Source organism: Phocoena phocoena, chromosome 6, assembly GCF_963924675.1.
Source record: "Phocoena phocoena chromosome 6, mPhoPho1.1, whole genome shotgun sequence".
NCBI classification, from domain to species: domain Eukaryota; kingdom Metazoa; phylum Chordata; class Mammalia; order Artiodactyla; family Phocoenidae; genus Phocoena; species Phocoena phocoena.
Genome location: NC_089224.1, coordinates 114,650,756 through 114,664,772, shown reverse-complemented (window position 1 = coordinate 114,664,772; position 14,017 = coordinate 114,650,756). Strand labels below are relative to the sequence as shown.

The window sequence follows — 14,017 nt, the reverse complement described above, 5'->3', positions numbered from 1 at the left end:
GGGCAGGCCCAGAATCGGGGGCACGCACATGGCACTGCTCTCCAGGGCAGACCCTGGGGAGCCTGAGGGACGAGGAGCTGCCCAGCTAGTAACATCCCAGAAGAGAGAATGGCTGGCTTCACTGAGGCCCGCACGAGCCAGCCTGCAGTGTCAGGGAGCCCACGAAACCACTCAAGGAGCTGGTGACACATGGGGCGTGGAGGCCAGCAGGCCAGGAGGCCCTGGCCAGGGTCACTGATGGCCAGGACGAGAGCCAGATGGACACCACTCACCACAGAGATTCAAGGGTTTAACAGCAACTCCTCCACACCCAACAGGGAAGCCAACGTGTCTTGCGGAGGCTGGGCAGGGGGATGCTGGACGTGCGCCCTGCACGTGCCACGGGGCAGGGGACACGGGATGCCCTCCCCACCTGCTGGCCTGGTCAGACTGGCCCAGCAGGGCTCTCCCTGGAGTGGCAGCCGGGCCCGAGACCGTCCCTCCTCTCCAGCAGCTCCTCACTGTGGCCCCAGCCGCCCCGCTGCAGGCTGAGGGCTCCACACCTGCACGGCCCACCTGCTGGAGACACACGGGCCTACAGCCCACCCCGATGGCCTTGGGCTGAACCCCCTCCCGGGAGGCGGCCCCTGCCTCTGGGACGTGAGCTCGCAGGTGCCCGCCCAGCACAGTGGCCCTGCTCCCGTGGGCAGCAGCTAGAGCCCTGTCAGGTCCACTATGGCCTTGATGAAGATGGCGTCGTCACGCACGTAGGAATTCTTGGCCTCCATCTTGGAGACAGGGCAGAAAAGCGGGCAGCCACTCGCGATGTTCATGTCGCTGACCGGCCTCTGGAAGGAGGATGAAGTCACGTCGGGCCTGAAGGCGTCAATCACATGCTCCCGGTTGTTCTGGTCCAGCAACATCAGGGTCACCTGGGAGGAGAGCGCCCAGGGGACAGCACGTGAGTCACAGCCTGCCCAGCCGGCGGGAGCCCGGTCTGCAGTCGAGTGCCAGGAGCACGGCCGCCACGGGTCGGCCCGGTCTGTCCATCTGTGCCCATCCCGGTGTCTTCTGTCCACTGACACCAGGATCCGAGGCTGAAGCCCAGGACCCTGCGCCACGTCCATTTGTGCTTTTTTCTGACACTTGTCTAAGGGACGTTTTCTCACCAAAGAGCTCACGCAGCTGTCCCCGCCCCCAGGAACAGCACCCCTCAGGGAGAAGCACGAGCCGGCCCCGCGCTCAGTGACGCCACCTCCTCCACGAGGGCCACGGGGCTGCCCAGCGTCGTCATGGCGTCTGTCCTGACTAGTGCCCGGGCCTCCGATTCCTCCCCTGCGTGGGCTCTGGCTTCCCAAGGGTTGGGCCATGCCCTCAGATCAAGGCCCCCTGGCGGCCCCCCTTCCTTGGGACAATGGACACTGCCCAAGCACTGAGGCGTGGTGACGCCGACACTGGTCACCCACGGGCTCCCGTGTGCCCGCACAGCCGGGGCAGGGCCTTGCGCACCTTCTGGTTGAAGGGCCAGTGCAGGAGGGCGTCGTGGGGGCCCTTCATCAGAACGAAGAAGAGGGACAGGTGCGTCCCGCGCCCGGTGCCATCTCCGTTCAGGTAGGCACGCAGACACATCTTGTAGCCGTATCTGCTGGTGTAGAAGGCTGTGGGGAGGTGCTGGTGAGTGCCCAGAGCTCAGCCCATGCGGCCACCTCCCCAGGAAACACACACGCGCCACTCAGGGTGGAGGGCACGAGGAGGGAACGTTCTCCTCCAGGCACGCAGTTAGCTGCTCGTGCAAACAGACTTCTCTTGAAAATGGAAGTAGTAATCAGACACAGCACTTCTAAGAAACCCTAAATGCGACCCTGCCCTGGCCCCGCTACCAACCGGGAAGGAACCTCAGGGGCTGGACTGAGACTTGAGCACCAGGCAGGGGCTCTGGGCAGACGGGCTGCGGTTGGACTGAGCTGGACCTGGACAAGTCTCATGTCCAACGGGGAGCAGAGGGGGCGACCACGGACACGGTGGGCCTGCCGTTTAAGGAACGAGATGTGACCCTGACATGAGGCTGGTGACTGTGGGCTGAGGAGCTGGCTCTGCCGGGGGACCCTGCTGCTCCCGGCCGCAGCAGGGGACAGACCCCAGCCCAGACATGCAGGGGCCCAGGGTGGCAGCAGCTCAGGGGGAGGGCAAGTTCCAGAAGAACACCTGGGGAGAAGATGGCGGGCGTGCGGCCAGCCACAGCTTCCTGGCGCTTCCTGGCGAAGTCCGGGATCTTCCAGATGAACACCCCGTCGAAGGTGGACGCCTCCATCTCGTGGACCTTCTGCTCCAGGTCAGCCATGGCCAGGTCCTTCAGGCCGATGCTCCTCTCCAGCTGCTGCACCTGGGGGCACGGGGCCCGTCAGGACGCGCCCCTGGGGCGCCGGGCCAGAGGGGCCTGGGGCTCACCCGCCTCCACAGAGACCAGCTTCCCTCTGGGAGGAACACGCTATGAAACGACCCCCGTGCCCAGTGCCTCAGCCTTGCTGGGTCAGCTGCTCTCGGATGGGCTCCATGCCCACGAGACCCCCGACCCCAGGAGGAAACGCGCTCGCTCGTGGGACCCGCATGAAGCGCCAGGCACGTTCCCCACGGCCACCTCTGCCCCCCAGAGAAGAGGCTCCACCATCGGCCTCTCTGAGCCCCGTGTCGGGCCCTGCGGGGAAGGGGCTCAGAGAGGAGCTCCGTTCAGGCCCAGCGCGGAGAGCCGAGTGCCCGCTGGAAATGCAGGCGCTGCCCTCAAACTCCTGGCTCTGCAGCCCCCTGAGCCCCTGGCACCCGCCCGACGAGGCCTGGGCACCGCGGGCGAGCGGGCACAAACCTTATTACTCAGGGCTTCGATCCTGTCTTGGTCCAGCCGGTGCTGCCGGCCACAGGCCTCGGCAGTCACGGCCACCCGCTCCACCTCCCGGTTCAGCACGCAGACGATGTTCTCGAAGGTGGCCGTCTTCCGCTCCAGGGCCTCGCACCTCTGCAGCAGCTCCATTGCCTGGGAGGGCGCTGCCCCTGGGCCTGGCGTGCTGGCCCCCCAGCCCTGCTCGCCCTGGCTGAGGAGGGGGGGCCCGGCCTCCAGGAGGGCGCCCAGAAGCAGGGCCAGGTGCTCCCGGAGCCGCTGCGCCTCGTGCTCCTGCAGCTTCTCGCCCTCCACCTGCCGAGGCACGACGCCCGCTTTCAGCCCCGGGGGCCCGCGGCCACACACCTCGCTGGAGCACCGGAGCCCGGCGCGCGGCGGCGACACAAGGGTGACCTGCCCTCTCGCTCGCCTGCCAGCACTGTGTCTGTCACTGTCTGAACTCTGCGACAGTGTCTACGAAACACAGACCTCCCTACGTGACTCACTCGTGTTTCAGGTGATGGGAGAAACACCGCGAAAGAAGAGGCCGCGGCTGGGCGGGGGGAGGGGGATAGACTCATCTTAAATAGTCCCTACGGACCTGGCTTTGCAGCCACATCCCTTCCAAAGCTCCACAACGAGTTTGAAGGGTCAGACAGCCTCAAAAAGCCGAAAGCGGAGAGAAAGGGACGCACCTCCGCGTGAGGCCCCGCGCCCGGGAGCGCCCTGGGACGGCCGGGCACCGGAGGTTTCCGGAAGCTGGGCCCAGGCCAGCTGGATCCACAGGGTCAAGAGGACACTCGTCCTCACTGGGACGTGAAGAGGCCGTGGCAGCGTGTGCCCTAGGCCCTTCCTCTGGCCTCTAACGTCCCCCACGCCAGGGATCCCCGGACCTGAGCGGGAAATGACCAGCACCGTTGTTGCCCAGAAGCAGGATGTCAAACACAAACCCAGGGAACGGGAGGGGCACTGCCCTCGTTCACCCTCATTAGAAAAAACAAAGCAGGACACCGAGACCAAGTGTTGCGAAGTCACCAAGTGACAACACCGCCAGGACTGCTGCCACCGGAAATGCTGCTGGGGTGTCGCTGAGAGCAGAGGGCTGGTGTGCCCGTATCTATGGAGCCAGCCTCCGCTTGCAGGGCCTGCACACGCCCAGCCCTCGGGGGCACAGAACAGGTGGGAAAGGAGGGCAAGGGCACATGAGCAGGGAGCTGCCCAGGCCCGAGGGAGCCGCACAGAAGCTGGCAGGTGCGGCGGGCAGACAGGAGGTGGGTCAGGGCCCGGGGCAAGTCAGCGTGCTGGAGGACAGCCAGGCCGGTGACCGGGGTGCGGTGACGCAGGAGGGCCACGCAGGCCACAGAGGTGAGGCGGGGAGGCAGAGAGGCTCCCAGGACCCGTCTGCAGGCAGAACGGAGGCTCTTCTGGGAGACTGGATGTGATGGGAGAGATAGGAGGCGGCTCCAGAACGACCACTGTGCTTTTGGCCAGAAGAGCCGGGTGGAGCAAGGTGTGCTTTTCGGGTGAGGTGAGAGGACGGGCAGAGGGGCATCGCTAGACCTCAGGGGGCTGCGCCACGCTGGGGGTTCCCAGCAGCTGGGCGGTCAAGGCTGGGCACCAGAGATCACCTGGGGGACGAGCGGACAGAGCCGGGACACCTGAGGGCCGGATTGGAGGTGGAGTGGAGACCGTGTCCGCACAGCGCGGTCACGTCCGCCGGCCTCTGCTTGGGAACCAGGAGCTCCCGGTGGTCCCGCCGCAGACCTGGACTCACCGTCTCGGGGCAGCCGACAGCGTGGAACCTGCAGGGGACTCGGCATCTGCCACACGTCCTGACGTGGTCCTGAAACTGACGGGCCTCGTCAGACACCGGTCCTCCTCTGCTCCAGCCGCTCCCACACCGACTGGGTCAGCGTCCCATCAAAGGACCCTTGCACCCGCCCCACTGGCCTCTGCACGCTCGGGCCGGACAAAACCCCACAACCTGCTCCCAAAGCTGCAGTGCACCCTCACGCACACACGCAAACACGTGCACGTGTGTGTTTGAGGCACGTGGGCCGTCTGGGATCGCCCGCAGAGCCCGTCCCGCGCGTGGGCCTCTGCGTCCCAGAGAGCAGCCCTGCCCACCCCCTCCCTCACAGGCCGGTCTGAGGCCCTGGGGCCCGACAGCCCGGGTTCCAAACGGAGCCAGGAGTGAGACCAGCAGCCTGACCAGGGATCAGATCCCACTGCTGACCCGGCGTGGCGCTGGCCCATGGCCACACTCAGCAAAGCAGAACCCATGACCCAGAGCGTGGCCAGCTGACCCAGCAGTGCCTGGGCCGAGGGAGACACAGCCAGACCGGCATCGCCAGGAGTGTGTGGGGGGGAAGGGGCAGCCACTGGCCTCCACCTGCCAGGGACCCAAAATGTGGGAAATCAGACTTACGCCTGCAGGAAACAGAGAATTTCCTCTGCACCTGGGAGCGGAAAACGATCCCAACTCTGGATCAAAATCCAGAGACAATGAGAAAAACCTTGAAAAGTGCCCCCCAAAACAGAAACAAACCAAAAGTACCATTAACTAAAAGGATAAGTAACTGCAGCTTACAGCCCTGATATACAAAGAGCTCCAAAAACAGAGAAAACAGAGGACAAATGCCCTGCCGAGGAATGCACAGGAATGCTCCCCAGGAAAAGAAACGCAGGTGAAATTCAGGCAGAAAGCTCTCGGTCACGCTCACAGCTTGAGAAATGCCACCTAAACTAGCCTGGATGCTGTCTTCACCCATCACGTGGGAGAGGCGTGCGCGACCGTGCGCGACCGAGGACAGCTCGGGAGGGGTCCGCGCCCCACCAGCTTCCGGAAGCACCCTCTTCCCAGCCCTTGCCCTGGAGCACTGTAACCGCTGGCCGCAACCTCAGAAGCTCAAAAGAAGAGACGAAGGGGCCTCAGGGAACAAACCAACAAACCGCAGCTGCCTCCCCGGGGACCAGGTGCGGGCTTCCCACAGGCACGTGAGCACGCGCCCTCCCTCTCTCCCAGAGCACGGAGGCTGCCTGGCCGCCACCACCGACTCAGCTCCCAGCACAGCCAGGGCGGGCCTGGGGGCCTGCCTGTGGAACCATCGCCACAGCAGGAGCACAGACAAGCCACCGCCCTGTCTTCAGGGACAGAGACCTTCCGCAGCGAGAAGAGCCAGGTAAACAGTCCAACTGCCCAGATCCCCCCTCCCTGGGGCCAAGTGGCTCGGACGCAAGGCTACGCAGCAGGAGGGGGGGGGGTGGCTGGAAGAGGAGGAGCCCGCGACCCCACCCCTGGGAACCCCGCCCCCAGAGCAGAGGTGTGGCCTGTCCTTTGAACACCACGCTGCTCAGGGGCATCAGGGGAGCGCTTACTTTCTCGCGTGTGATCTTCTTCTTGCCGCAGCCCTCGCAGGTCAAGGGGAACTTGGGGCAGACCTGGTGGTGCGCCTGGAAGAGACGGGGCAGCCGTCAGAGCTGGGGCCGGGCCAGCAACGCTCCTGAGCCCCGAGGTGGAGACGGCATGCGACACGGGGGTCTGCAGATTCAGGACCTGCCCTCGCCCGGCAGCTGCTGGGGCAACACCAAGAGGAGGAGCGCCCCAGCGCCCCGAGAGTACTGCCACCCGGGTGCCAGGCTGGCGGACTTCCTGGTGGCGGGGGACCCAAGCGGCCAGAGCACCTCCGAGACCCCTGACGAGATGCGCAGGGTGGGCGCCCCGAAGTCTCGGGCCCTGGGCTGCCTCTAGAGCTGAGCTTCCCGGGCGTGAAAAACACCTCAGGACCCGACCAGCCAAATGCAGACTAACGGCCGGCTACTTCAACAAACAAACGGCAGAGGGAAAAAGACACCCACAGGGAAAGGCTGAAGGTAAAGAGACCTGCAGACACCGGGGCGGGGGCGGGGGGCGTCTGGGTCCCGACCCAGCAGATCCACGTGACCCACAAGGACAGACTCCGGAAACGTGGGCACCGAGCTCACTCGTGACCTCAGGACGCCTGTGAAGCTCCAGACGTGATATAACCCACGGGAAGGTGGCCCGCCCTTCACAAACAAGCGACAACTTCCAGATAAAGCCACACGGCGTTTGGGGCCTGTTCAGCGTGAACCCAGGGAGGCTGCTGGCCGAGCGAGAGCGAGGGTGGCGTGGCCGCACGCTGCCGTCCCCCCGTGCAAGCTTGCCCCCGACCCGGGGCTGCCAGGAGCCTCCGAGCCGCCGGGCGTGCGCGCTCACCTTCATGTCGGCCGAGCAGCAGGGCGCCCTGCAGTGCCGGCAGCTGAGGCTTCGCTCCGGGCACGCGTGCTCCAGGTGGTGTTCCTTCTCGCCCAGGCGCACCAGGCCTTTACACGCTGGGCACTCGGTCAGCACGAACGGGCAGTGTCCTTCGTGGCCGCTCTGGCAACGAAGGGAGCGAGGTGTCGGCGGAGCGCCCGTGGGGTTCTGGGCCACTGCCCCGCCGGCCGTGGACCGGTCTGGGTACGTTCTCGGCGCTAGGCCACGGGGGCCACCGCATTCACTCCACTACCCCTGCTCCAGCGCAGAGATCAGGACCCAGATCCAGCCGGCGGCACCCCGCCCTCGGGACACAGAGGGGACAATGAGAGGGGCTGCAGGAACAGGTTCTAAGTGGACGGAGGGCAGAGAAGTGATGCCGTGGGGACCAGAGCGAGAAGCGGATGGAAACACAGGCGCTCACCCGTCCCGACGCCCAGGCTGAGAGTCCCCGTCCCCGCCCTCCTGGAGCTGAGGACGTGCAAGGTGACGTGGCCAGGGAGGCAGGGGCCCAGCCTGGGCTTCCGAAGGGTCAGGCGGGGCCCAGTAAAGCCAGCAGCGCGGGGAGGGCCCGACCTGGACAGGCGTGGCCCTGAGCAGCGCAGCACTTGGGGGGCCGCGGCAGCGGGCTGAGCGGAGGTGGCAGTGGCTGAAGAGGTGAGAAAGGGTGGGACCCGGAAACAGGGCCGCAAGCCTAGGGGACAGACAGAAGCTGTGCGCAGCTCTCAGGAAACGCCGGCCGGGAAGGGGCACGGAGGGCGGGCCGGTAAGCAGAGAATGGGAGATGACGGTTTTTTGTTTTTTTTTTTTTTTCTACAGTACACGGGCCTCTCACTGCTGTGGTCTCTCCCGTTGCGGAGCACAGGCTCCGGACGCACAGGCTCAGTGGCCATGGCTTACGGGCCCAGCCGCTCCACAGCATGTGGGATCTTCCCGGACCGGGGCACGAACCCGTGTCCCCTGCATCAGCAGGCGGACTCTCAACCGCTGCGCCACCAGGGAAGCCCTTGCTGTTTTTTAAAAACTGTGGTCAAGTACGCATCACACAAAATCGACCCCTGGTGCCTGGGCACCGAGCACATCCACACGGTGGGGTCAGCACCTCCACCAAGATTCAGCCTGGGCGCCTGACAAGCTGGGGCAGCTCAGGGCCCCCCGCAGAGCTCGCTGAGCTCCTCCGCAGTGACCTTGAGGAAGGAGGAGCCTCACGCGGGCTCTGTCTCCACGTGGCCCACAGTCCGAGGCCGAGCGAACAGGCCGGCCGAGTCTCCATCCCATGCAGCAGGCTTGGCTGCCAGGGCCAAAGCTCACCATCTGGGGAGTGAGAAGCGGTGCCAGGTGAACCCCAGAGACATGGCACATGTGGCGCTCTCCCAGCAGCCGGGGTGTGGAGACTTCAGATGTGGTGCCCGTGGCACTCCCGCCTCCTCACAGGACCCCGGGCTCCACGTCTCCCGCAGGGACACACGTCAGATGGAACTCGGCCTTCTCAGCAAGCCTCCCCGGTGACCCCACTCAACCCGACGGGGCTCTGTGGACGCTGCCGCAGAGGCCCGGCCCCAGGACACAGACCGGCCGTGCGGGTGGGCAGGACACCACTAGGTACAGGGAGCAGAGCAGAGGGGACACCTTCCCCGAGGGCTTCTGCTCCGGCGACAGCTCCTCAAAGGCTCCACGGCGGCCACGCCCGGGAGGAGCTTCCCTCGACCGCCAGGGCACCCCCAGCTTCCCCAGACAGGGCCCTGGTGTGGCCACACTGAGCACAGCCCGAACAATCACCCCGAGCCACAGGGGAGCCTCGGAAACAACCACGCTCGTGAAACAAAAACGACAGCACCCAGAGGGCACTTGGATCTGATCAGAGCAAAAGAATACGCTCAAGGGTGAGCCCCGGGGCCACTGGACAACTGGAGAGGGACGCCCGCGGCCAGCGCTGAGCACCCGGCCCCACACAGCTCGCCACTCAGCGGGTGCCCCTGGGACTCAGAGCCCCCGAAGCGCGCACCTGGCGCAGGAGCGGCAGCGCCCTCACAGGCTGGCACGGGCTCCGTGGGCTCCCACTGCCACCAGATGGCTCAGGGAATCGACACTTCAACCAGAGCTCAAGCTAAACGCTCAGGCATTTCAACTCTGGATTCCCTGACACGTGGGCACATCCGACCCTGCTCACCTTTCAGCTGCAAAACGTCCCCATAAGCTGGTCCTCCCTCAGGTCCGCCCGGACCCCTCCTCTGAAGCCCGAGGCCCCTTCTCCCTGCTGTTCCTTCCACGCAGCCCCTGCTTCTCGCTTCCAGGAAAGCAGTCCCCAGGGCTGCTATGTGTACTTGGCAGCCACTTCTAACTGAACTGAAGTCTTAATTCACTGAGTTTTTAGAAAATACTAGACGTGGCTGCAAAGGAAAAACTTATTCAAAGGCTGACCAGGATTTGCCCCACCTCACCACACTCTCAGGAGCTCAGCCGCAGCCTCAGCATTTCCCAGCACCGCCCCAATTTTGAGCAACCCAAAGGGCAAACGTGTTGGCTCCGGGCTGGGAGCAGGGCCACCGCTGCAGCAAGGTGGCCGCCCCGCGCCCCGAGGTGGGGTCTCACCCCAGCTAGAGAGAGGTTTACCCGACGTCAAAGCCTGCACCGAGAGACCCAGAGCAGTGCCCGTCTCCCACGTGACCAACCCCCAGGGACTTTCCTGAGTTCCCCGGGTGCAGCCAGGGACTTTCCAGCCCGCATGCCTGCAGGGCCGGCGCAGGGCCCACAGGCTGGCTGCAGTCCCAGGCCCTCGGCCAGGGGCCTGCGAAGCCACCACTCGCACCAGCGGCCTGGAGACGGCAGAAACCCCAGAGGACTCGGGAGCTGGGGTTATTCCGCCTGTCCCTGGGGGTCTTTGGTCCCCTCGAAAGGCGACACAGTACCCGCTGCACTCCCTGCTGGGGCTCCCCACCCGCCCAGGAGAGACCCTGCCCCGAGGCCGGCTCTCCGGACAGCGCTGGGCAACAACAGCTCAGGCCCGTCTGCTGAGCAGGGCCTCGGTGGCAGCACCCCCTGCCTGCGCCCCTGCCCCACGGTGGCCCCTGGGCGTCGGAGGCCTCTGTCCACGGACTGCAGTCCTACTCCCCGGAAGGGCACAGAGAGGCCTCCGCTTCCAGGCCCAGGCGCCCGTCAGAGGAAAGCCCAGCTTCTGTCCACCCGACCACTGGCTCCTCCCCAGAGACGGCCAAGCTGTTCCTCTGGCAAAACGCAACCGAGAGCCTGAAGCCCACGAAGTCGAGTCGGTCAAGACCAGAGGACGCCGCCGCGCAGCGCCCGGGACGGGAGCAGGAGGGAGGAGCCCCAGGAACCCAGGACCCCAGTTCCAGAGCCGACAGGCTCTCCCCTGTGTCGTGACTCAGTCACAGCCCGGCGCCCACCCCATGGCAGGGAGGCTGCTCCGTGGCCTGGGCAGCCCTGGGCGTAGGCGAGCCGGGTCCCCTGCAAACAGCCCCTCCAGCCTCGCCAGCCTCGGCCGCATGGGACAGCAACAAGGCCTCCCCACCTTAAGGACCCAGCCCATTACTCTGCACCACTGCACACGACCTCCCGGCCCGGGCAGCCTCCACTCCACCTCCTGTCTCACAGGGCTGGTTCCCGCACGTCTGTCCTCCTCTGCTGGGCTCATCTCACTGAGCCCCCAAAGCTGATTGAGAGTGGCCTCAGCGTGATGTCCCCAAGGTCCGTCCCCGCTGTAGCCTGGGGCGGGGCTCCCTTCCTCTCGTGACTGGACACTATTCCGTGGCAGGACCAGCCCCCATCTGTGTGTCCCGCCCTCTGCCAGGGATACTTGGCTGCCGGGAACGGTGCTCCTGGGAGCACACACGCGCAGGCACCTTGGAGACGGAAGTTTTTAAGGGTGTTTGATCACCAAGAAGAGTGTCCGGAGAGGCTCACAGCCGCAGGTTCAGCTGCCGGAGGCCCAGCACACAGGGACCCCGACATGCCAGCCTCGCACGGCAGAGACAGGCCTGCAAGATACGCACCCGGCCACTGCCCTTGTCACTGGCCAGATGCCTTCCTGTGACCCCAGAATGGACGTGCAAGCTACTCCCGCGTCTTCCAGTGGCAGCGCTATCCAAGTGAGGAAAGACAACGAAGTCCCGTCGGCAAGAAAGCTAGTTTCCTGCCTGCGCGGCGCTCTCAGGGCCGGACCAGGGTCCCCGCACACACCGCTGCTCACCGCCACCGTGCTGCGGCTGGAGGACCGCGTCCACGGACACACCAGGAAACAGCCCAGACAGGGTGAGCACCCCACCCTGGGCCACACACCCGGCTCCCCCGGCTCCAGAGTCTAGGTGGGCACGTCCGGAGCAGCAGCTGCACCCCCTTCCGCGGGAGTCAGGCGGGCTTGAAGCTGCTCTGCGGGAGGGGCTTCAGCCAGCGCAGGGCAGCCCCTACCTCGTACTCCTTCAGGGTCCCCTTCCAGGTGCAGCCCTCGCTGGAACAGACGGCCGGCAGGCTCTCTACCTCCCTGCGGGCAGCATTGTCCGGGAAAGCCTGGGGAGAGAGCGTACCTCGGGTAAGCCCCCTCCCAGACGCCCACCCGCCTGGCGCCCCACACCACGAGCCTTGCGGGGAGGCTCGGGACCAGGGCGCCTCTCCCACGGCCGTTCCCAGGTTCCCTCTCCCCTCGACACCGTCAGCGTGGACGGCTCCCTCACCGAGCTGCTCTCCAGGATAGAGACGCCTTCCTCGTAAATGCCCTCGTTCACGCAGGCGGCACAGTTCTGGGGCCCGGAGCTGGTGGGGAGAGGGGGAGGCCGCACTGTGAAACCCGCCGTGGAGGGAGGGAGACCCGCGGCCTCGCCAACACAGGCCCACGCCACGGCTCGGGCTCCGGAGCCTCTGTCGGCCACCGGGGTAGCCAGCGGACACGACGCACCGTGCGAGACACTCGGGGCCCAGCCCCAAACCCCGGCCCGTCTGAACGCGACCCGCGCAGACGGATGCCAGGACCAGGGGCTGCTGTCCTCCTGCTGACGGGCGGGAGGCCCCACCTCCCGACCCCGCAGGGACTCGGGCGCCCGGCGCCAAGGGAGCGGGAGCGGGAGCCTCCAGGCAATTTTAAACTGTCCGCTTCCCACCAGAGACAAGGAGAAGCAGGGAAAACACTCTAAGGAGATGTGTGACTTCACCCACACCAAAGCAGCCCTGGGCCACGCGGGCATCCGCGTCCGCTCCTGGCAGCTCCCGGCGCCCCTACCTCAGGATGTTGCTCAGGCAGAAGGAACAGTAGCGGTGGCCACACTGAGCCTGGAAGGGCCTGCGCAGGACGTTCCTGCAGGCCGAGCACAGGTACTTGTCCTCTAGCTTGGTCCCCAGGAGGGTCTTGGAGAAGCCAGGCTGCAGCAGGTCCAGGGAGCCGGGAGGGGTCGCGCTGGCTGCAGCCATGAGCACCGCAGCCCCACCAAGGCCAAGTCCTAAGGGAGAGCACAGCGTGTCACGGCGGGTCCGGGGATGTGCAAGGCCTGGACCATTGGGCCTCTGAGAGGCAGGACGTCAGCGCTCCGGGGAGCCCAGCGCAGGCGGGGCTAAGGCTGAGACAGCGGGCACCCGCACGCCCGCCGCAGCCCTGGGCCCAGAGGGCTGTCCCTGTGGCCGCCCGGCCCGGGCCTCTGCTCCCAGGCCAGCTGGCCGGGCTCGCATCTGACCGTGATCGCGGACCCCGATCCTTGCGCCCTGCTGTCTCCCCAAGGCTCCAGGTGCGAATGTGTCCTTAGAACACTGGACAGCTTGGCAGGCGATGGCCCCGGGCAGGCCCAGGAGACGGCCGTACCAACCCTCAGCCCCAGGACAGGGGTGCGGCCTGCGTGCAGCTGCTGCTCTGCTTCCGTCCCCACAGCCAGGGTCCCTCTCGCTTCAGAGCTGCCCTTTGCCGTCCACCAGGCCTTGGTAAGGCCGCCACGCAAGGTACCCAGGATGGGCGAGCGGGCGGAGGGCCCCCCACAGCGTTCAGAGGCCTGCTCTTCGTCCGCTACCCTGGCAGGCCACCCCAGCCCTTCGTGCAAATCCCCGAAGAGCCCTCCCTGCCCCCGCACGCCCCCAGCACACACGCCCACGTCTGCTCTGGGGTCTGGGCATGGTCAAGTCAGGACGCTATGAAACTCTGCCCCTTTCTGGGGCGCGGAGGCGGGGGGTCTGCTTGGGCAGCGACCGTGCACAGGGGGCCACGTGCACCGTCCTAAGCTGGCCTGACACCGAGGGGACAGCACAGACGGTGTCGCCCCCTAGCTGCTGGGCAAAGCCACTCTCAATCAGCTGTGGGGCCCGTAACACAGGAGGCCTTACTCGGAGGGCCCTCTGCAGCTCCCAGGACGTTTCACAACCGACATTCTTGCCTCCAACCACCGACAGAAGGGAAGCTGTGCCCGGGCACCTCGGGAGGGCACACCTCTGCCTCTCTCGCGCTCTCCTCACACTGGCAGGCCTGGCCCCTGGAGGGTCCATCTGTCAATTCGACAGCTGGGGGATCTCATTCCTTCAAGCCCTCACAACACAGATGTGCAAGCATGAGAGGTGCCTTTATTAGTAAAACCTTTTGGTGGACGATGTGAACAAAAAGTCCCAAGAGCTCATGGACACGCCCCCAGTGTGGGCCAGGGCAGCTCAAGGTCAGGCTGTGGTGGCCACACGCGTGTGTGCGTCTGGAACACAGGCCCGTGAAGGTGCACTCCCTCCCGCCTGAGAGGCATCACGTCCCTAGCTTCCCTCTTTTTCTGGTCATGCTAACTAAACTGATTTCGTAACCTTGATGGTTTAAAATATCGTGGCTCCAAACTACATGAGAAAGAGGAGTTTTTATTTTTGAATTTAACATGAAAAAAAAAAAGCCACCTTCTTTAGGTCGAAACCCTGTATTTGTT

The 14,017-nt window shown here is 65.6% G+C and overlaps 1 protein-coding gene across 1 annotated transcript; it reads right to left on the bottom strand.

Annotated features, from left to right (window-relative positions):
- Positions 1 to 692: 692 nt before the first annotated feature.
- TRAF2 (TNF receptor associated factor 2) lies at positions 693 to 12,545 on the bottom strand. The gene is made up of 10 exons (XM_065879058.1): positions 12,358 to 12,545; positions 11,816 to 11,894; positions 11,553 to 11,651; positions 7,089 to 7,250; positions 6,230 to 6,304; positions 4,626 to 4,700; positions 2,840 to 3,166; positions 2,185 to 2,362; positions 1,489 to 1,637; positions 693 to 911 (listed from the first exon to the last, which is right to left on the bottom strand). The coding sequence occupies exons 1-10, from the start codon at positions 12,543 to 12,545 to the stop codon at positions 693 to 695; spliced, it is 1,551 nt and encodes a 516-aa protein (XP_065735130.1).
- Between the last annotated feature and the right edge of the window lie 1,472 nt (positions 12,546 to 14,017).